Source organism: Muscardinus avellanarius (genome assembly GCF_963383645.1).
Source record: "Muscardinus avellanarius genome assembly, chromosome: 9".
Classification (NCBI taxonomy): Eukaryota; Metazoa; Chordata; class Mammalia; order Rodentia; family Gliridae; genus Muscardinus; species Muscardinus avellanarius.
The window spans coordinates 44,534,086-44,558,331 of NC_137795.1; the positions used below are offsets into that span (position 1 = coordinate 44,534,086).

The 24,246-nt window shown below is 40.2% G+C and overlaps 1 protein-coding gene across 1 annotated transcript in view; it reads right to left on the reverse strand.

The window, feature by feature from the left end:
* Positions 1 to 739: 739 nt before the first annotated feature.
* The window catches only part of PIK3CG (phosphatidylinositol-4,5-bisphosphate 3-kinase catalytic subunit gamma), a 46,361-nt gene continuing 22,854 nt past the window's right edge, over positions 740 to 24,246 (reverse strand). Inside the window, exon 10 of the mRNA XM_080700951.1 lies at positions 740 to 1,208. Coding sequence (XP_080557077.1) covers positions 930 to 1,208 — 279 coding nt within the window. The 3' untranslated portion in view covers positions 740 to 929. The remainder of the gene's footprint in view (positions 1,209 to 24,246) is intronic.

Here is a 24,246-nt window from a genome sequence, read left to right on the forward strand (position 1 = left end):
CTAGTCATAAACATATTCATAAATCAGTATCTATATAACCTAGTAATCCTGGAGTAGAAATTACTTTTTAACTAATTTTTGGGTTCTGAGGTAAGGCTGTCCCTTGAAGATTTTACAGGTCTATAATGGTTATGGAAGGATAGCAAGTGAAGAAGAAAGGAGAGGAGGGAGAGAGGAAATTCACAGGCCAGGAAAGAATCTTGTTAGCTACTTCCTGTCCCTGTACTGGAGAAGGCTATCTAATGTGTTAGATAATTTGGCCTCCGTGGGCAGAGCTGAGAAAAAAGTTATAGTCTCTATTTTTCATATCGTGACCCTGGAGGCAGACAAGCAGAGGTGGGCCAATGCACAAGTTTCAGTTTCCTCTTTTGGAATTTCAGGGTAGGCTATAACAGAATTTAATTGCAAAAGATACTGAGAATACTAACTTGTCCTTGTTTTTGGCACACTATTTACATCTATAGACACTGATGGGTTATTTGGAGGCATCATTTAAAGAATGAGAAAAAGTTACAACGAACACATCTTTTTCTGTAAAGAGCATAAAGAACATGAGGACAACTAAGACTGAGAGTAAACCCAGATGAAAACTGGTGTCACAAGTCATTTTAAAGAAGCACTCAATAAGACAGTGAAAATATCAAGCCCAATAAGGAAGTCATCAGCCTGTTTAAACTTGGAATATTCTCCAACATTAATGAGACAAACGAGAAAAACAGAAACCTGCAAAGAAGCCTAGCACTGAATATTCCTTCAGCAAATGATGAACAACCTTTCTCTCCGGTGAGCAGTCCATCTGGGAAAGGGCTGCGTTTCTGAAGAGCCAGCTTTTCAATGCTCCCACTGCATCTCAAACCCAACTTTGATGACTGACGTGCTGATTTAAAAGCTTTAGAACACCACATTGTTTTTCATTCAAGCCCAAAGTATTAGGCTGAGTGTTTCTCTCCTTGTTTGATGCCAAGAACAAGATGTAGGAACCAGTTAAACTGCACAGTCCATCCTTTGTCTCTGCAAACTTCAATCTGATCAAGAAAATACTTTTTAGCTTCCTCCTCATTTTTCCCTACTGTGAGGGCATCCCGGATGTACTCGATGTCTTCTTTGCTTGTTAACTGGGGCATCCCAGTCATCAGCATCATGGAGAACAGGATGATCAGTAAGTTTGTGTGATGACGAAGGGCTAGATAAGCCTTAACACAGACATCCTGGACAAAGAAGAAAGTGCTGTTACTGGCATTATAGTAACTATAGGCTGAAGACCACTGGGCTCTACTGAAATTTACCTAGCGTCACTGTCCAAGAGAAGAAACCATCACAAACAAGGTAGGTCTCTGCCTCAGATGAAAAAACTTGATGATAACATAAACTATTTTCATACTTTTTTCAACTTCTCAGTGTAATTGTATAGATACAGGGTATGCTCAAGGAATACTAGTTGATTCAGATAAATTTCATCTTATTTGTTGGCCTACCTTTTAAACTCATTTATCTCCTAGGAAATTGAAGGTAGGAATATCTGACTCTCTGAAGAAGAATGAGTCACTTTTTGAGCACCATACCAGAATCGATGAGCTTTATGTAAACAAAATAATGTTTGCCAAGAGCTAATGAAATCCAAAGAAATTAAGGAAATGTGTTTGAAATTTTGTTTTCATCTGTATTTTACACTTTGTTCTATCCTAAGAAAGTAAATAAATTATCTTTTCACTGTCTGATTCTCAAATTTTGTTGAGTGAACTTTAGAATTTGAATACAAATTCTGAATACTGAGAGAGGGCAAAAGAGGGTTTTTAAAAATATGATGAATAGTGCTGACCCCAAAAGCTTTGGAATAACCGATACCGGTAGGATATACCATTTATTAGTGGGTGTAGTGGCACACGCCTATACTCGCACTACTTGGAGCTGAGACAAAATGAGCTGAGGTTCAAGACCAACCTCAGTAAATTAGTAAGACCCTGTTTCAAATTAAAAAATAAAATAGGGCTGGGGATGTTGTTCAAACCCTGGGTTCAATCCCCAGCACCCCCCAAAAAGATACGCCACTTATTAAGCAATAGATATGATCCTGCCACTTAAATTGTTTAAAAGCATAGGAAAAGATGCAAAGTTCACGATTTCATAATATGAGAATAACCCAACCCTTAAAACCATAACTTGGTAGAGAAGAACATCAAAGAGAGACTAAAGTTAATAATTACAAATATAAATATTTTAAGTAAAATACTGCCTAAAATGTTAAAAGAATAACATGCCATACCCACACAGGGTTTATTATATAACCCCAAGGTCCGTTTTTGTAAGGTACTATATTAAGATCCATTTCTGATTTTTAAAAAGTAACATGTAAATTAATATGACATTAAACTGTAACAGTGTGAAGAATTTATCCGGTATTATCAAAGCAACTCTAAATAATGAAATGTCAGAAAAAATAAGTGAAGTATAAAATCAGAAAATTTAAGATGAAATGATTACTATTTACAAATGACATTATCTTCTTGGGACGCTGAAGGGAAAAAAATTCAAATATCATCATAACACATTTTTAATAAGCTATCTTTTTGTAAAAATTGTACAATATTGTAACTTGGAGCCACCAGTTGAGAGTCTAATGAAAAACAAATTCTGTGGATAGTGGTAATGACAAGAGCACGATACAAAGAATAAACACACAAAACTATGCAGAAGTAATTACAAAAACTAATATTTTACTGAGTCACGTAAAAGAAAACTTGAATACATGGAGTGACATAGCATGTTCCTCAAAGATAAAACTGCTTATTATCAGAAAGCAAGCTATCTTCTGATTAATCTACAAACATAGTGTTCAGTAAAAATTATTTAAAAACTCATATGATTTTAAGTTGATCCAGAATAATAAGGGCCTGAGAGGACATTTTGAAAAAGCTACTTGGGAGGCTAATGTTGGAAGATCACAAAAGTTCAAGGCCAGCCTGGGAAACCTAGCAAGACCTGGGTTCAAAATAAAAAATAAATCCTGGTGTGATGGCGCACACTTGTAATCCCAGCATTTAGGAGGCTGAGACAGGAGGATCGCGGTTCATGGACAACCTTGGCTACTTAGTGAGGTCCTTTGCCACTCACTGAGACCCTGTTTCAAAATAAAAAATAAAAAATAGGGCTGGGGATGTAGCTCAAATGCCCCTGGATTCTATCCCCAGTACTACAAAATAATAAAAAATAAATAAAAAAAATGAAAAGGTCTAGGGATATAACTCAGTGGTAGCCCTCAGGTTCAATCTCCAGTGTTGTAGTTAAGATCAACCAACCAACCAGACAGCCAACCAACTAACCAACCAACCAAACAACCCAAACCCCAAACTCTATAATATTAAAGAACAATGTGGCCTGGTATGGTGGCACATGCCTGTAATCCCAGTACTTGGGAAAGCTGAGACAGAAGGAACACAGGTTCCAGCCAGTTTTACCAATGCAGTGAGACTCTTAGCAACCTTGTGAAACCTTGTTTCTAAACAAAAACTAAAAAGTGCTGGAGTGTAGCTCAGAGGTAAAACGCCCCTGGGTTCAATCCCCAGTAACACACACATGCACGCGCGCGCGCGCGCGCACACACACACACACACACACACACAGTGTGAAATGCTTGGTATCTATTAAATAATAGATACAAAATACAACAAATTTTGTGGAACAGAATGAAAAGTGCAGAGACATACCTAGGTTCATACACATATATGTAACAAAGAGGGAAATGATCTATTATTTGACAAATGGAGGCAAGACAGCTGGCTTGGCTCATCATTTGGGAGAAAAATTAAAATCCGGCCTTTACTCCATATGATATTTCAAAATAAATTCTAGAAGCACTCAAGATTTAAATGTAAAAAGAGCAAATACCTAAATAATTGTGAAGCGAGAAAGCACTTATTTAGAGGACACTCAAGGTGGAAGAGAGAAAGAGATTACAGAAACTTAAACACTTTTGAGGAAAAAAAGATAGCTGTACGTAATTATTATAAGAGGGTAATGACAAAAGAAAACGTTTGCAGCATGTCAGGTCTCTTTCTGACCCTCAGCCCCCAAAATAGTTTTTACAAACCTGTAAGAAAGAAAGAGTTGGCTAAAAATATAGATCAAAGACATAATGATAATTCATACGATAAGACTTAAAAATAGACAAATTTTCATTAGTTATCAAATAAACTAAGCACAAACAAGAGGGCAACTTTCATTTACAAATTGGAAAATTTTTGATGTTTTAGTTTTTTGAAAGATAATACCCAATGTTCAGTTGTCATAGGCTGATGTTAAATAGGAATAGGTATAACTTTATGAGCAGACCTTTATGTTTTTTGGTACTGGGGATGGAACCCAGGGGCATTCTACCTTCAAGCAACACCCCCAGCCCTATTTTTTATTCTTAATTTTGAAACAGGGTCTCACTGAGTTGCAAAGAGCCTCACTAAGTAGCTGAGGCTGTCCACGACCCACGATCCTCCTGTCTCAGCCTCCCAAATGCTGGGATTACAAGTTGCGCCACCGCGCCCAGTTCCTGTGGGCTCATTTTGATGCGTGTGTTCAAATGGCCTGCTCCATTTGAACACACGCATCAAAAGCTTTAGAATGCTTATAAGTGTTGTAGAACGTAATTGTGGCGGTGATTACACGACTGATGCATTTCTCAAAATTCAGAGAACTAGACAACTTTCAAAAAAAAAGGGTGAATTTTGCTGTCTGTAAAATATGCTTCAATAAGCTTGACTTTAAAAATATCTATATCCTTTTACCCAGCAATTTTCATGCTAGGAATTGAACTTTAAAAAAAAAACTGGATAATTTTGCAGCAATTTATATACAAGAAAGCTCATTAGAACATTGTTTAAAAATGTGAAAGATTTTTTTTCTTGGCAGTACTGAGGACTGAGGTGCTCTACCAAGGAAATACAATCCCAACCCCTTTTATTTTTCTTTTATATTTGAGACAGGGTCTTGCTTGCTAAATTGGCCAGTCTGGCCTGGGACTTATAATCTTCCTGCTGCAGCCTTTGGAGTAGCCAGGATTACAGGCATGTGCCACTGCACCCAACTAAACATATGGAAAGTTGAAGGTAATCTAAATGTCCTACAGCAGAAGATTGATAAAAATGGCTATAGCTTATGAAAAGTACCGACAAGCCGGGTATGGAGGTACATGCCTATAATCCCAGTACTTGTGAGGCCGAGACAGAAGGATCACAGATTCAAGGCCAACATAAGGTAACAGTGCGACTGTTTCCAAACAAAAAATGAAAAGGGCTGGAGGTTTACCTCAGGAGAATACCCCTGGGTTGAATCCCACTAACACACACACACACACACACACACACACACACACACACACAGCCTAGAGCTGCATGTTTTGCAAGTGTGAGAATGATAATGTATAAGAAGATTAATAAGCATATAAAAGATTTGGGTTAAGAGGGAGGAATAAAATAATGCACATAGCATCATCCCATTTTGGTCAATGGACACAAAATATTTATATGAAAAAATATATGTTTTAGGTAAAAATGTTCTTTGTGATATTTTATTTTGCTTTTAGATGGTCTTTGTGCTTTTTGAATATGGCAGAGTAACTGCAGTGATCATAGAGGTCCAGCCTGTGTCATTCTGGGTCAGGGCTGGACCATGAATACATCATTCTGTCCAAGTTAAAAGGCAAACACAAAAGCCAGGGACTATTCTGGCATTTTATATTAAATGCATTGCATATAAAATGTTGGCATGGGGCTGGCTGTCCTACCACAGACTCTACATGTCTTCTTTGTTTACAGGAAACAAGACTTAAACAGACCCCAAAGTCTATTTGGACTGTTCCTACTGCAGCCCAAGCCTTGACCGGGCCCTGGCGATAGCCCCACCGTATTAATGTTGTTGCATTCTTAATGACTCCACTGGTACCCGGAAATCATTTTCTTTCACTCATCTGTAGGACCCACTGAGGTCGCCCTCATTTCTTGGTAATTGCAAAGGCTAAGTGCAGGCTTCACCTCAGGCTATAGTCTCGTTAATTTGCCTACTTGCATGATTTTCACTCAGGCGTCGATGGGGCTGCCTTTTGATTTTGAATTAGAGTGCATTCTGATTTTTAATTATTTTCTATCCTCCTACACACTGGGGGCTCCAGGCAAACTCCATGCTGTGTGAGCCCACTGTGTGGTCAATTTCTTTTTAATCGAAAATTTTCAAGGAGGGAAATTAACCTAAGGCCAAATTATTACCCACCAGTCAATGGGAGCTCAGTAAATACTTGTTAGGCCAAGACATGCACATATGGAGGATTCTTGTAGTACCCAAAAGGATGCATCAAGGGAAAGGAACTGTCCTGCTTCTCTTTAAGACCAACTCATTCATATGAATGACGTGTGTGTGTGTGTGTGTGTGTGTGTGTGTGTGTGTGTGTGTTGCTAGGGATTGAATCTAGGGGCATTCTACCACTGAGCTACATGTCTAGCCTTCTCATTTTTTTATTATTATTATTTTGAAACAAAGTTTCATTGTTACCATGCTCTGGCCTTGAACCTGTAATTCTCTTTTCTCATCCTCCTATATACTGGGATTATAGGTGTACGCAACCACACCCAGCTGTGTGTGTGTGTGTGTGTGTGTGTGTGTGTGTTTGTGTGTGTGTGTGTGTGTGTGTGTGTGTGTGTGTGTGAAGGATGAACCAGGGGCTTGCTTATGCTTGGCACGTGCTTTACCATTGAGCTACCCTTTCAGTCCTTATGAATGCGTTTGTTGGCTCTGATTTATTTGGTTACTTCTGATTTAATACACAAGGGTCTCTTCTACAAGAAAGAAATTTCCTCCCCAGTTTAGCTACATGCCTCATGCTTGTCAAACACAATGTCCAAGTTCTGACTGTTGACACAGATTGAAAGACCCAGTTCACGTTTAATTACCCGTTGCTGCAAGGCAGTGTGGAAAGTGATTGACGGCACAGTCATACCTAGCAATATGAATTCAAATCTTGGCTTTCTTACTAAGAAACTGTTATCAGAGAAGTCACTTAACTTCTTTGGACCTTGATTTCATAAGGTTGCATGAGATTTAAGTGCCATGCAAATGGTTGTGACATAGCATTTGTTACTAAATACCAGGAAGAGCTGCATTACTGAACACCCACTTTCTTCAGTGCTAAGCAGGTTTCCCATCTAGGCCAGCTGATGAGATGTCTCCCTAGAGGGTAAAGACAGATGGGGAGGTGGGTGGGCGTGGGAGGTGAGCCTTGTGCTACCTAGTGTTGGAGGAGGGCTGTCTTCACACTGCCCACTGAGGTGGGCAAATGAAAGCATGTGGCAGCTGCAGGTGTTTCTCTTGCCGTGGGGGCCCTGTTGAGCACCTGCTGCACCACTCAAGCCCCCAAAGCCTCATTTCTGTCCTTTTCTCCCTTTTTCTCTCAGCCATGGGGCCTGTTAGAGGGTCCTGACCATGCTTCTTGAGCCTAGAGGCCCGTGGCTTGAAGGACTAGAAGGATGTGGCTTGGGAGTTTGGGGCAGGAGAGACCCAGAACACAGAAGTTACTGCCTGTAGAAACAGAACTTTTCCTCCTGCCAGGGCCATTTGCTGTTGACCTCAAACATTTTTCTCAGCTGCCTTTTGGAGGTTCAGTGTTACCTAGCAGAGGAGGGGTAAGGGAAGAACCAGATTTCAGGGACTTGGTTTGGGTGAATTCATTCGACTCCCCCTTCCCTGCGTGTCATTTCTGAATAGCATGGAGCTGTAACTGTCTTCTGCATTTCTATTTTTTTTTTAATAAACTCTTTTAAATCTTCAGTAAGAGTCCAGGCTAGACTTCTGGGAAGATGGCGACCAAGAAAAGCAGTGTTTATGAGCCCTGCTAAAACTCGATCTCTGTTGCCACAAAATCAGTGCTTTTCATAGCCAGAAAACGCCATCAGCAGAGAAATAAAAAATGTAAACACAGGGACAGAGGAAAAAAAAAAAGACTAGGAGAACAACCAGAGACCAGAAATCAAGCCCGCAATGCAGCAGCGGGGCCGCGCAGGCACTATCTTCCCTCACAGCACCAGGATCCAGAGAGGAAAGGTAAACAAGGCACTGAAGTGAGCAGCTGCGGATCATTCGGGTGTAATTCAGCAGTTCTTTCAGCACAAAGAACGTCTAAAACTCCCAGTGGTCAAGCTCATCATGCCTTCCAGGGGCTCAGAACAGAGCTCAAAACCAGAAAAGAAATACATCAGCCTCACAGCCGAGGGCGTGGCAGCGGCGCCATAATCCCAGCAGTGACAAGGAGTTCACCGCGCCCTCGACAGCTCCTGATTAACACGCACAATAACCATGAGTGAAATTGCGACCTCTAAAGGAGAAATCCCTGTACTGCATGCCCAGGGACTTTGATAATCTCCCTGGGTCTGAGATTTTGCAGTCCAACCCAGTGAAGGAGTAGCGGTGGCAGAGATTACCACAGACTTGAGATACAGAGCACCCTAAGTGAAGTCGTAGTGATCCAGGGAAGGCACAAACTTCTGAAATAATGGGAAAGAGGAATGACAATAGAGCAATGAATGCCCACAACCCCATATTGTCAGAACCTGATAACACAGAAATTCAGAGATCTCCAGAGGATCAAATCAGGAATATAACTGTTGAAATAATACAGGACCTTCAAAAAGAATTTAGAGAGAGTCTAAAAGACATAAAGGATGCAATCATTGAGGTAAAGGCCTCAATTCAAACTATAAACAATCAATTAGACCACATGGAGAATAGAATCTTGCTCCTAGAAGAGGATCACTCCAAAAATGAACGCATAATTTATAACTTAGGGAAAAAAATCCGACAGCAGGAATCTGACATTGAAGAAATATGGGCCCATTTTAAGAGAGCTAACCTAAGAATAATCGGAATAGAGGAGGGAAAAGAAGGTGAAACCAAAGGGATCAATAATCTCTTCAAAGAAATAATAGCAGAAAAATTTCCAAACATAGAGCAAGAGATCGATACACAGGTTCAGGAAATGTATAGAACACCCTTTAGACAAGATCAGAGAAATGGTTCCCCACACCACATAATTGTCAAAATGACCAATGTGGAAGCCAAGTATAGAATCTTAAAGGCAACAAAAACAAAAGGCCAAGTGACATTCAGAGGCAAACCAATTAGAATCACTCCAGACTTCACAAACCAAGTCATGAAAGCCAGAAGGGCTTGGAATAACATTCCAAACTCTGAAAGAAAACAACTTCCAGCCAAAAATTTCCTACCCAGCAAAACTATCTATCAAATTAGATGGGGAAATAAGAAGCTTCCATGACAAACAGAAACTGAAGGAATTTATGTCTTCAAAACCAGTGCTAGAGAAAATACTCAAAAAGATTAACTACAAAGAAGAAATAAGTAATATACACCAGAACCAGAGAAACAAGATTTTCCATCCAGCAGACAACTAAGCAAAGAAGAATATATTTATGTGTTTATTGGTTAAAATCTTTGGAGATTCATTATTTATATTAGTTTTTTATCTATTTCTAAATTGTATTGTTTGCTTTTATTGTTCCTAATTTTTATGATTTCTATTTGGAATATTAATATACCTTCAGATATAGCATTTGGAAATATTTTACTCCATTCTATTAGTAACTTTTAAATCTGTTTACATTGCCTTTGGATGTACAATTTTTTTATTTTTTAGGAAGTTTGTTTGTTTATTCTGTTGTTGCCTGTGAACTGCCAGTTTCAATGTTGTGAAGTGTTATGACCCAGGTTTTCTTCTAAAAGTTTATAGTCTTAAGATTTACATTTAGGTCTTTTATCTATTTTGAGTTAATATTTGTATATGGTTTTAGGTAAGGGTCCAACTTTATTCTTTTTCAACAATATTTAGTGGAAGGATCATTATTTCCTTCACCAAATGTTCTTGGAAACCTTGTCAAAAATAACTTGACCATATATGGAAGAATTTATTTCTAGGCTTTTTTTTTTTTTTTTACTCCACTGGTTTATATATCTGCCTTTATAGCAGTACTACATTGTTTCAATTAATGTAGCTTTATAAGGTTTGAAATCAGAAAATGTACATCTTCTAGCTTTGTTCTTTTTTGAGACTGTCTTGGGTATTTAGAGTTCATAGTTCATGTTAGGATAGGTTTTTTTCTGGAAAAAATGTATGATAGTTTCACCTTAAAAAAAAAAGAAAAAAAATCCTCTGGTAAGAAAGAAAGCAAAAAGAAATATTGAAATGTTATCTCTAAGTGATCAAAAGTTTGATATCAGACAAATGTATCTCTTATGTGAGATTATCATTGTTAATTTTGGATAAATTGGTATAATATTAGATGTCAACCACTAAGCCAAGCATAGGAAGGAGGGAGGGGGAGGGAGTGGTGTGGGGTAGGGGCTAACTGGGCGATGTGTGCACGTATATCTACATAAGTTTTTTATCCCATTATGATGTATGAATACAGTGCACCAAAAAAAAAAAAAAAAAGAGTCCAGGCTATTGTATACTTATCCTTAGCTCAGGACAAAAACCTGCGTTTTTTTTCTGTTTTTGGGTTTTCCGGGAAATTATTCTCAGGGGTCTAACAAAGACTCCTAGGGAAAGTTTCCCCCAAATGGTAACCAACTGACCTCCAAAACCATGACATAATTGGCGCCCAACCTTTTGGGGCAATGTGGGGCACGTGGCTCAGTAATTTTCATGGGACTTTTTGGCTAGTGGGTTGGTGGGCAGCAGCAGCTTTAGCTCCAGCTGTAGAGCTGTTGAGCTTTTTTTTTTTTTTTTTTTTTTGTGGGGTTCCTGGAAGCCCTTCTACCTCCAGGCTACACCCCCAGACCTATTTTTACATTTTTATTTGGAAACAGGGTCTCCTAAGCCAGCACGTGCAGCTGGCTTCGAACCTGCGCGATCCTCCTGTCTCCGCCTCCCAAGCGCGGGGATTACAAGCGTGCGCCACCACACCCAGTGAGATGTTGAGCTTTAAACAACTATAGAGCAGCCTTTGCATCACTGCATCTCTGAAAGTGAATTCCAGTGCATCTCGCTGGTGGTCCTGGTACCACTGCACCCCAAAAGATGGGATCCCATCAATCCAAAGTGGAAGCCGGATCTCCATTCGCATGTGTTCTCCACAGCTGGGAAAAGTTTGATCCCAAAACACTAAAGAAAACTCATTTTTTTCTGCACCCAAGTATGGCTACAGTGTGTGCTGGGGATGGAGACACATGGCCCCGTCAGGGAGGTTTAAATTATAACATTATTCAGTAACTAGATCTATTTTGTAAAAAAAAAAAAAAAAAAAAAAGGATTGAAGTAGTTTATCTTCAGCTGTTCTTTAACCTCTGAGAACACCCAGATTAGCCTCCAATGGGGAGAAGGAAGTTTAAAGTTGGATCTAGCCATAAGCAGCTTTTACGGGCTGAGTTTAAAGCTACATCACCAACTCAAACAATAGGTGCAGGCAGTCTTAGTCAATTCTTTTTTAATCTGGTAGAAGGGGGGCCATTCTCAGACAAAGTCTACTACTGCAGGCTGCCAATTCAGTTTAATAAGGTCTTGAAAAGGGAAAGACAGACGGGCAAAAGCCATGAAAGAATTCTGGCCGAGCACAGAAGCCTAAGTTCAAGTCTGTTTTAAGAGGTGGAGAGCAAGGGCATCTCAGGCGTAAATGCCCTCAACCACGAGGCCTGGCTCTCCAAGCAAAGGGGGACCATTAAACGGCTGAGCGCCCCCAGTTCCCTCCCTCAGAACTAGGTTCCCAGGGATTTCTCCCAACTCCCACCACCTGAGTTAAGACTAAAGAGCCTTAGGCGATCACAGTGAGATTTCAGACAAAGGCCTGATGTAAGGCTTACCCTCCTTTCCCGGCCCAAGATTCAATAGCTTAGCTAGGGTGAGAGGCAGATCAGGTCATCCCCCAAACTATTTTTTTAATCCAATACTCTGCAGCCTGCGGCTTCCAGGATGACCTCCAATTCTCCCATTTTCAGTTAAAATAGAAATTTTAGCTTTTCTCAGAAAATCAGGGACTTGATTTAATGTACTTGTTAATGAGTGTGAATGTGGGAAACAATACATTATCATTAATGTCATTAGCTAGAACACTTTCCATTAGTAGCTAATAAATAGGGTGCATGTAGGTCTGCTTGAGCTTAGATGCTTAGGTCTGCTCTTAACTTCATTGTTGATTTAAATGCCTTAATTATAGCAGCCAAGTACTAAAAAGGAGGATGCTTTTACAAAAGCTACCACCCCCACAAGTCTTGGAAACATAAATGCATTACCATTTCAGGGCCCCAACGTTGACTTCATTTGCTAACTGCCCCAATTATCAGCTCACTTAATAGAAAACGAACTACTTCTATATATAAGATATTAATTTCTTAAGCACTGATGATCTGTAGCTGTGTAGACTTTCCACGGTCATATGGAATCTTTTTCTTATAATCAAAATCCTCTATTTGCACATAGAAATGAAATGGAAGTGAAGTATTAATGTACATATGGGACTTATTAAGAAATAATTAAGAAAAAATTAAGAAATAATATTATGTTCAGAAAGCAGAAATGTCAGGGAAAGATTCTGAAGCTGAAGGGAGAGAGAAGAGAAACTTTCAAATATTTATCAATGAAAAGAAAAATAAGCATTACCCACTTACTTTTCCTAAACAGTAATGTGGCCTCTGTCTGCTAAGGGAAGGACACAGTAGAGAATAAAAATATTTCAGTCTAAAGCAAAAATTTATTCTGTTTTTTTGTTTTGTTTTGTTTTGTTTTGTTGGTGGTACTGGGGTTCCTGGAAGCCCGTCTACCTCCAGGCAACACTCCCGGACCTATTTTTTTTTTTTTTTTTTTTTTTTAAATTTGGAAACAGGGTCTCTTAAGCCAGCAAGGCTGGCTCCGAACCAGCGCGATCCTCCTGTCTCAGCCTCCCAAACGTGGGGATTACAAGCATGCAACACCATGCCCGGCTTCTGTTTTGTTTTAAAAAATAAAAATCAATGCATTAGCTATCCAATGTCTCTTAAGAATTATCTTGACAAACTAGAGAAGGTCATTGATGGGTAGACCTAATAATGCAGGGAGAGGTACTCTCTGGTCAATCTGAAGGAAGAAGAAGGTGCCTGACATTGACTTGGTCATGTAGTTTGAGTTTGAATTAGGAGTTATCTCTTCATGGACTCAGGTTATCTTACTAGCTATTTGCCACGGAAGGGGCTGTATGGTTCGTTTTCTTAAATATTTAGCTAGAAACTCCTTAGAAGTACAAAGGCTATAATTAAATTGTTCTACTTTATTCAATATTCTGAATAGCCTATAAGTAGGTGTGTGTGTGTGTGTGTGTGTGTGTGTGTGTGTGTGTGTGTGTGTGTTATTTTCCAGGTTTGTTCCAAAAAGGATTTAAGGTGAACTATTTAGATATGTAAAAGTTAAAACAAAGTTAGAAGCGGATGGAAAAAGGAAATGCAATAACAAAGGAAATGATCCACAATGTCCTGGAGAAAGAAACTATTTTAAACCCACACATCACAAATCCTACGAACTTGCTCTGGGTGGTCTTCAGTGAAATCTCTAACCAAAAAGAAACTCAAATCCATTTCTCCATCCAGTGCTCAGAAGAGTTTTAAAGATCTATTTGTTGAGGAGAAGCATTGCTTTTCTATGAAGTTAGATCAATAGAAATGTCACAAGACAGTCTTCCTGGAGAGCACATTTTGTAATGTGGTGAATGACTTGATAGTATTCCTATGGTAGACAAAATGATTCTCTAAGGCAAGCCAAGCTGAGCATGTTGGCATATACCTTTAATCTCAGAACTTGAGAGACTGAGACAGGAGAATCACAAATTCCAGGACAGCCTCAGCAATGTAGTGAGACTTTTAGCAACCTAATGAGAACCTGTTTCAAACCCAAAAATATAAAATGGTTGGGGGTACAGCTCAGAGTCAGAATGCCCCTGGGCTCCATCCTCAGTGCCATAAATAAACAAGAAAGCAAACACTGAAGGAATGATGCTGAATGAAAGATTATTCCTGATTGGTGTTTAAAAGTAACCAGGGTCTACTCTGGACAATCAATGGTGGGAGGGGGGAAGGGAAAATGGGGGCAGAGGGGAGAGGGCACTAAGCATAGTTTAAATGTATACCATTTGTTGGGCGTGGTGGCGCACGTTTGTAATCCCCGCACTTGGGAGGCTGAGACAGGAGGATCGCATGGGTTCGAAGCCAGCCTCAGCTACTCAGTGAGGCTTCCAGCAACTTAGTGAGACCCTGTTTCCAAATAAAATATAAAAAAGGTCTGGGAGTATAGCCCGGAGGTAGAAAGCCTCTGGGTTCCACCCCCAGTACCACCAAAAAAAAAAAAAAATGTATACCATTTATGTTCAATAAAAAATTTGTTTAATAAAAAAATAAAAGTAACCAGGGTCTAATATCTTAGGCCCTGCGTGATGCTATTTGCTGGTAATGTCCAACCTAAGGCCATCTCCAGTCTTGGATTCATATCTCTTTTAGAATAGTGATTAAACTCAATAAGGAAAAGCAAGTCCTAACACTTTGACAACTGCATACAAGTCTCCAACTGTGTGCATATCAACATATTCAAATACCTATAAAGGGTCAAGGCTGGACCTTCTCTGTGGGCATCTTCCAATGGACAACAGAGAGAGTTGGTGAAGGCGGAGAGTCTCTTGGAGAGGGAGGGAGTGGGCTGAGCCTGACCTAGTTAGCAGGCCAGGGTGCAAATCCCAAGAGAGAATTCTTTATTAGCTCAGTACATTATCCGTGCTGTGACAGATGAGCTTGTCACCCCCACTTGCCCTACAGTAGACCTTAATGGAATGACGTGTGGCTAATCAGTTGAGCTCCAAGTGGCTTCTCTGCTTAGCTCCATCTCTACCCCCCATAATCCAGCCCATGCCCTTTCTCAAGTTTGATCCAAATTTCCTTTCTTGACTCAGATTCTACTACACATTCCATAGATACCTATGTTCTATCTATACTAGGCAATTGCACTTTTTGTTCCTAAATACTGACTTCTGTGATTTCCTAGCTCCATGCACTTACTCCTGCTGTTTTTACTGCTGCGACGTTCTTTTCCTTTCCTGTCTCTGCCTGACAAAATGAAATTGAATTCAACCCTAAAGACCCAATAAAAACAAATCCTTCTCTGAATAGCTCTTTTCTATCCTTCAGAGCAGAATTAATTGCTCCTTCTGCAAACTACTCTCAGCACAAAGTATTCCTTAGTGCAAACATGCGCCTGTCTGTCCCTTGCTGTACTCTGGGTCACTATCTCTGCACCCAGCACAGAGCCAGGCACAATATAGCCAATCTGCACAAGCAAGATGGATGAATGCTTAATGTGCAGTAGACAAGTTCAGTCTCAGGCAAGATTTGCTTGCTGCTTTAAAAGCAGGAGAAAGTTGGGCATGGTGGCACACTCTTATAATCCTAGCATTTGGAGGATTGTAGTTTGCGGACAGCCTCAGCTACCTAGTGAGGCCCTTTGCAACTCAGTGAGACCCTATTTCAAAATAAAGAATAAAAAATAGGGCTGGTGTGTAGTTCGGAGGTAGAATGCCCCTGGGTTCCATCTCCAGTACTACAAAAAAAAAAAAAAAAAAAAAAAAAAGAAAGAAAAGCAGGAGAAATTGAAGAACAATTATATTTGAAGGGGATTAAATTGGAAGGATATCTTGTCTTTTCAAGGACAATACCTGATCTGTCTTTGTGCCTGGCAGTGCCTGAAATAGAGTAGGTATTAAGTACATGTTGAATCGGTGACCTATTTTGCATGTGGTGAATGGGGTCTAGTGGCCACAGCAGGACAAAGCAAGAGGCTGAGGAAGTCCTGCTGACAGGTTACAGGTTACAGGTGTGTACAAAATCTAAGACTACTGCACGAAGGAGGCGATGGAGAATAGCCACAGGGAATAATGGTGAAGCGGCCTCAGAGGAGCGCTGTGGCAAGGCCTCTGTGGTCCTGGGGCTGGGCTTAGGGGGAGCACTTGAGTCTCCAGGAGGAGACAGTGGGCCCCAGAGGTGGGGCCTTTGGTGGAGGAACTGAGGATGAAGAAGTTACATGAAGAACCTGGGATGGGGGCAGAGCAGAGTATAGCAGAGATGAACTTCAGTTCAGTTAAAGGTTCATAGAAACTTTGTGAGCCTTAACACAAAACTGAGCCTGTAGGCTGGAGACATGGGGGTACCCTGGCATGGGGACAAGACTGCTGGGACTGCAAATAGGGTAAGGTCTGAGAAAACCAGCAAGAAAACTTCAATCAGCCTAGATTAAAAAATGACAACCACTGGGCTCCAGACCTCTCTATGAAATGCTTCTTAACAGTGACATCTAGGGGCGAGTGCCTTTCAGAGACACTCCAACTGCCTGCTTTGCACAAATGTGGCTGTAAACATCGTTTGACTCCTCTGATATTCATATTTTTCCGACACATTTGCTTAGCACCTACTGTGTGCAAAGAACACCTTAAAATATTTATTTACAAAAGGACAAATTGTTCCTGCTCGTATTATGTATAATCTATATGTGTGTATTTCTTGTCCCATCTGGGCATAGATTACTGCTCTGCTAAGAAAATGTAATACTTAGTGGGGCATGGTGGCACATGCTTGTAATCCCAGTACTTGGGAGGCTGAAACAGGAGGATTCAGGTTTGTGGCCAGCCTCAGCTACTTAGTGACGCCCTCTACAACTTAGCGAGACCCTGTTTTAAAAATAAAAAATAGCCGGGCATGGTGGCGCATGCTTGTAATCCCAGCATTTGGGAGGCTGAGACCAGAGGATCGTGGTTCACGGACAGCCTCAGCTATATAGTGAGGCCCTCCGTAACTTAGGGAGACCCTGTTTCAAAATAAAGAATAAAAACAAAAACAGGGCACGGGGTGCAGCTTGGAGGTCTAATGCCCCTGGGTTCCATCCCCAGGCCCGCAAAAAAAAAAAAAAAAAAAAAAAAAAAATTAAGCCGGGCGTGGTGGTGCATGCTTGTAATCCCTGCACTTGAGAGGCTGAGACTGGAAGATCCCGCAGTTTTGAAGCCAGTCTCGGCTGGTTTAAGAGACCCTGTTTCCAAATAATATATAAAATAGGTCTGGGAGTGTAGCCTAGAGGTAGAAGGCCTCTGGGTTCCATCCCTAGTACCACCAAAAACAAACAAACAAATAAATAAACAAACAAACAAAACGGGCTGGGAGCATAGCTCGGAGGTACATAGCCCCTGGGTTCAATGCCCAGCACCACACACACACACACACACACACACACACACACACACACACACAGAAAATATAATAGTTATTCCAGTAAGGAATTCCACACAAATGTGAAAAGGCACCATATACGACTCCTATTTTGTATTACTTAATAAAACACTTGCTTTCATAATTAGATTTAGTTCCTCATCCAATGTGCAGATGTGCTACTGGCATTGTGAAATTGTACTAGAGTTGTGTGATGGTTTATGAATAAGTTGCTCTTTTATATAATCTGTGAATGAGTTGCTACTTTATAAATTCAAAATTCAGTGTATGGTAGGGAAGAAGACACGCTGAGGTTGATCCACTTGGAAACAGCTCCTCCTGTGGCTCTGCCCCTCTACGTTTGCTTTTGTGCTCAGCAAATCTCTTCTGAGTGCTACTGGATCTCGGGCTGTGCATGTGGGGCCCAGGACGCAGTGTCCCTGCTGCACAGAGCCTGCCGTGTGGAATGTCACACAGTAGATCAACACAAACAACTATAAGCTGCAGTGATGCCATGTGGGATATGGGCAGAGGGCTGTGGCAAAGAAGAACAGAAGAGGACTCAGGCTAGAAAGCCACACTGATGAATGACGTTGGAGCTGAAACCTTCAGGGTAATGAGGCATTCTGAGCAGGGGCTGTGCAGTGAGAGCCTGAGACAGTGGAGGATGCTTGGAGAGGTGCAGGCACGGGGCCATGCTACGGGCCTCTAGGCCAAACTTCAACACTCAGATTTTATTCCACAGAGCAAAATACTATTTCCTTGGAGTTAGCAAGCTTTACTTAGTTTGAAATAAGGAACTAACATATTATCTATTTCTTAAGTTCAGGTTTTATGCAAATTCTGATTAATCTATAACCTTATTTTATTGATATAGGGATCAAACCCAGGGTCACTATACCTTCTAGCTACACCCCAAGCCCTTTTTTTATTTTTTTATTTTGAAACACAATCTTCCTAAATTGTTGAGGCTGTCCCTGAATCTGAGATCCTCCTGTTTCATTCTCTCAAGTACTGGAATTACAGGTGTGTGCCACCACACCCTGCTAACCTACAACCTTATAATAGACCAAATACTACTTAGTAGAATAAAGGGAAAACACTGCAATATTGACAGTTTTATCTTTTGAAGGTGGGGCAATAGGTTTTTGATATTTTACTTATATTTTTAAAATATTTCACTGTTTTTTTTGTTCTTAATAAGAATACATACTATCAGAGCCTGCCGCGAGGCAAGGCCGGTGCTGGGGCCTCCGAGGTCGGGATCAGAGCCTGCTGAGGGGTTAGGCCGGTGCCGGGGCCACTGGCTGGCATCGGAGCCTTCCGTGAGGCAAGGCCTCTATTGAGGCCTCTGAGGCCGGGATTGGAGCCTGCCGAGGGGTTAGGCCGGTGCTGGGGCCAGCAAGGCCGGGATCGGAGCCGGCCATGAGGCAAGGCCGGTGCTGGGGCCTCCGAGGCTGGGATCAGAGCCTGCTGAGAGGTTAGGCCAGTTCCAGGGCCACTGGCCAGCATCGGAGCCTTCCGTGAAACAAGGCCGCTATTGAGGCCTCCGAGGCCGGGATCGGAGCCTGCGGAGGGGTTAGGCCAGTGCCGGGGCCAGCGGCCGGCATCAGAGCCTTCCATGAAGCAAGGCTGCTACTGAGGCCTCCGAGGCCTGGATTGGAGCCTGCCAAGGGGTTAGGCCAATGCCGGGGCCATCGGCTAATATCGGAGCCTGCTGTGAGGAAGGCCGGTGCTGGGGCCTCCGAGGCTGGGATCGAAGCCAGCTGAGGGGTTAGGCCAGTGTCGGGGCCAGCGAGGCCAGAACCGGGGCCTCCCATGAGGCAAGGCCACTGCTTGAGTCAGCGAGGTCTGGATCAGTCCACCGGGTAGCCAGGCCACAACTGGGGCCGTCAAGAGTGGGATCGGTATTTTCAACGTGGCATGCACAGAGAAATATTGCAGAAAATTAAAATCAGATGCTTCCCCTAATCAGCAATAACTAGGAGGAAAGTGGCAACAGGAAGTTGGTCGAGCTATAGAAAGGGCCCTATAGTGAAGCAATTAAGGTGACCAATCAGAGGGTATGGAATAGGGGAGGATGGAGCCTCTTTAAAAAGCAGGAGTTACATAAACATATGTATCAAAGTTAATCACCAAACAAGCATGGGATCGAGGGAGGGGGAGGGAATGGGATGGGGACTGGATGAGGGCTAATTGGATGATGTGTGCTTGTATATCCTCTCAAGTCTTATATTCCAATGTGATGTATGATTACAATGCACCAATTAAAAAATGTATAAAATGAAGAAAAAAGAATACATACTGCTTTTCAACCTAGGGAAAGGCTGACATATTTTCATATAAAAATAAATTGGAAGACTAAATTTATTTGCCATTGATATAAATATATTTTGTGTTATATATGTCCTATAACTGTTCATTGAAATTTAAAATAAAGTGGCCTAAAATAAATCAGCAGTGGCTTAAAGAGTGTTTACTTTAGAAGAAAAATCTCTTCAGTAAGAGGAAGATTTTTCTAAAGGGAGTTAGTTTATTAAAATAGTCATCATTGAGCTAGGAATGGTGGCTCACCCTTGAAATATCAGCACTTGGGAGGCTGAGATAGGAGGATTTCAGGTTTATAGCCAGCCACAGCTACTTAGTGAGGCCCTCCACAACTTAGTAAGACTCTGCTTCAAAATAAAAAAGTACACTGGATGTACACTCGTAATCCCCACGCTTGGGAGGCAGAGACAGGAGGATCACACAGGTTTAAAGCCAGCCTTGCTGGTTTAAAAGTTCCTGTTTCCAAATAAAATATAAAATAGGTCTGGGAGTGTAGCCTGGAGGAAGAAGGGTTCAATCCCCAGTACCACCAAAAGAAAAAAAAAGTACTAGAAATCAACTATAAGAAGAACAAAATTAATCACATTAAGACATGGGGACTGAACACCACATTGCTAAAGGAGGAATGGGTCATATAAGAGGTAAGGGATGAGTTTAAGAAATTACTAGAAACAAATAAAAATAATGACACAACATATTAAAACCTCTGGGACACTTTGAGGGCAGTATTAAGGAAAGTTTATAGAACTGAGGGCTCAGATAAGAAGAACAGAAAATCATTTAATAAATACCTTAATGACACACCTTAAAGCCCTTGAAAAACAGAAACAGACTAACTACAATACCAGTAGAACATAGAAAATTATTAAAATCAGAGTAGAAATTAATGAAATAGAGAATAAAAAATACAGAAAATCAATAAGACCAAAATCTGGTTTTTCAAAAAATAAACTACTATTAAACAAACAACTATCAAACCAAATAAATAAACCACTAGCTAACCAAACCTAAAAGAAAGAAGGAATCAATCCAAATAACTAAAATAAGAGATGAAAAAGGAGATATTACCACTGACAGTGTGGAAATCCAGTGAGTTATCAGAAACTACTTTGAAAAACTATACTCCAACAAAATGAAAATTCTGGAAAAAATTAACAATTTTCTAGACACATTACAGCCTTCCTACTGAATCAATAAGATATAGAAATTTTATTTATTTATTTATTTATTTATTTATTTATTTTTGCAGGTCTGGGGATGGAATCCAGAGGCATTTGACCTCCAAGCTACACCCCCTGCCCTATTTTTTATTCTTTATTTTGAAACTGGGTCTCACTGAGTTGCAAAGGACCTCACTAAGTAGCTGAGGCTGTCCGCGAACCGTGATCCTCTGGTCTCAGCCTCCTGAATGATGGTATTACAAGAGTGCACCACCACGCTTGGCTTACTCTTTATTTTTTGAAACAGGGTCTCACTAAGTTGTGGAGGGCCTCACTAAGTAGATGAGGCTGTCCATGAACCGTGATCCTCCCATCTCAGCCTCTCAAATGCTGGGATTACAAGCATCCACTACCACACCTGGCAAGATATAGAAAATTTAAACCAACCAATAGGATTCAAAGATATTGGGGCAGCAATAAAGAACTTACCATCAATAAAAAGTCCAGGACCAGATGGTTTCCAAAGTAAATTTTATAAAACCTTTATAGAAGAGCTAAGCCCAACACTCCTCAATCTATTCCATGACATAGAAATACATTCTACAAAGCCAAAATCACCTTAATACCAAAATCAAATAAAGAGAGCTCAAGAAAAGAAAACCATAGGCCTATATCTTTGATAAACTTAGATGCAAAACTGATAAACAAAATTACTAGCCACACACATTCAAAACTATGTCAAGAAAATCATACACCATGATGAAGTAGAGTTCATCCCAGGGATGCAAGGCTGGTTCAACATACAAAACTCAATTCATGTAATTCATCACATAAACAGAACCAAAGACAAAAATCACATGATAATTTCAATAGATGCTGAAAACACATTTGACAAAATCCAACACCCAAAATTTATGCTAAAAGCACTACAGAGAGTCAGAATAGAAGGAACATACCTCAACATCATAAAGACAAATACAATAGGCCCACAGCCGACATCATATTAAATGGGGAAAAACTATGGGAATTCCTTCTTAAAACAGGAAAAAGGCAAGGATGTCCATTATCACTTCTTTTTAATATAGTACTTGAGACTCCATCCAAAGCAATAAGGCAAGAGAAGGAAATAAAAGGAGTATAAATAGGAAAAGTAAAACTAAAACTATCCCTTTTGCAGATGACATGATACTAAGAAGACCCAACAAACTTAACCAAAAGGCTTATTGAACTGATCAACAAATTCAGCAAAGTGTCTCGATACAAAATCAATCTTAAAAAGCCAGAAGCTTTCCTGTATGGCAACCATAAATCCACTGAAAAATCCAGAAAACACTTCTATTCAGGATATCTCTGTAAAAATAAACAAAATACCTAGGAATAAACCTAACCAAAGAGGTAAAAAGACCTCTACAAAGAAAATTATAAGACATTGAAAAAAGAAATCAAAGAAGACCTTAGGAGATGAAAAGATCATCCATGTTTTTAGATAGGCAGAATAAATATCATCAAAATGGTCATTCTTCCAAAAATGATCTACAGATTCAATGCAATAGCCATTAAATTATCAAGGTCATTTATCACAAACATAGAAAAATCAGTCCTTAAATTCATTTAGAACAACAACAATAACAAAAACCCAGAATAGCCAAAATAGTTCTCAGCAACCAGAACTACACAGGAAGCATCACAGTACCTGACTTCAAACTATACTAAAAAGCCATAGTAATAAAAACAGCATGGTATTGGCACAAAAACAGACACAGACCAATAGAGCAGAACAGAAGACTCAGAAACAAATCTGAACACTTACAGCCAACTTATATTTGACAAAGGAGGCCCAAAACTAACACTGGAAAAAAGATAGCCTCTTCAACAAATGGTGTTAGCAAAACCTGGTTAACCATATACAGAAAAATGGGGGGAAACCCCCACTTTTTCACCCTGCACAAGAGTCAATTAAAGATGGATCAAAGACTTGGAAATCAGACCAACAATCTTGCGGCTCCCCGAAGAGAGCATAGGTCTGACACTTCCACCCATAGGCAGAGGTAAAACTTCCTCAACAAGACCCCAAAGCCACAAGAAATTAAAAGGAGGATCAATAAGTGGGGTTGTATTAAACTGAAGTTTCTGTACAGCAAAGGAAACTATCAAAAACTTCAACAGAGAGCTGACAGAATGGGAGAAAATTTTTGCCAACTATTCCTCTGATAGAAGACTAATATCTAGAAAATACAGAGAACTCAAGAAACTCACTGCTAAGAAAACAAATTACCCAATCAAAAAAATGGTCAAGTGGGCTAAATCGACACTTCACAAAAGAAGAAAATCAAATGGCCAAAAAATGCTCAACATCATTGGCAATCAGAGAGATGCAAATCAAAACTACCCTGAGATTTCGCCTAACTCCAACTAGAATGGCAATCGTTCAAAACACAAACAACAACAAATGCTGGCAAGGATGTGGAGAAGTAGGAAGTTGAATACATTGTTGGTGGGATTGCAAATTAATGCAACCACTTTGGAAAACAGTATGGAGGATCCTCAGGAGAATGGAAATGAATCTACCATATGATCTAGCAATAACTATTCTGGGTATCTACCCAAAAGAATGGAAACCAAACTACCAAACTAATGTATATGTATTTATGTTCACAGCCACACAATTAAAAATTGCCAAACTATGGAACCAGCCAAGATGTCCATCAACAGATGAATGGATTACAAAACTATGGTATATGTACACAATGGAACTTTACTCAGCCATAAAGAAGAACAAAGTTATGTCATTTGTAGGGAAATGAATGGAACTGGAAAACATTATGCTAAGATTTGTCAGTCACAAAAAGTAAAAAAATTGAATGTTCTGCCTAATATGTAGAAGCTAAAGAGAAAAAGGGTCATAGGAGAAGCTACAGATGTAGAAGGAGAAACCATACAGGAGCAAATAAAAGTCAGCATTGAGCTACATCTGCTCATTGTTCTATATGTAAGATGATGTCCAAAGACTGACAGATACTCTTAGGTTCAAATGTGTCTCTCTGGGTAATTATAGCTTTTCCTGAATGCCCCTCTCCCCCTCCAGAAGTAATATATAAACAGAATCCCAGGGTCAACTACCAGCCTCAGAAAGAAGAGAGATAGGATAAAGTGACATCCTCTTCTTTCAGTTTTCTTACTTCCACCCCCAGGCCACCAGCTGGTGTTTTTAATTCTTTATGGAAGAAGGCTCACCTCACCTTTAACAAAAAAGTGAGCCAACTCTTCTCCACCCTTCCTAACAGGTTATTTAAACATATGATATATATTAATTAACCTTACTGGGTCAAAATGATCAATTTATTGGAAATGAGGATGCCTTTATTTATTTATATTTTTATTTTTAATATTTTATTGGTGCATTGTGGTTGTACATCTTAATGAAGCACAAGATGGTAGAGGCATATATGTATACATCACCCAATTAGCCCTTACCCAACTCCCACCTTATTTCCCCCCCCACTCATGT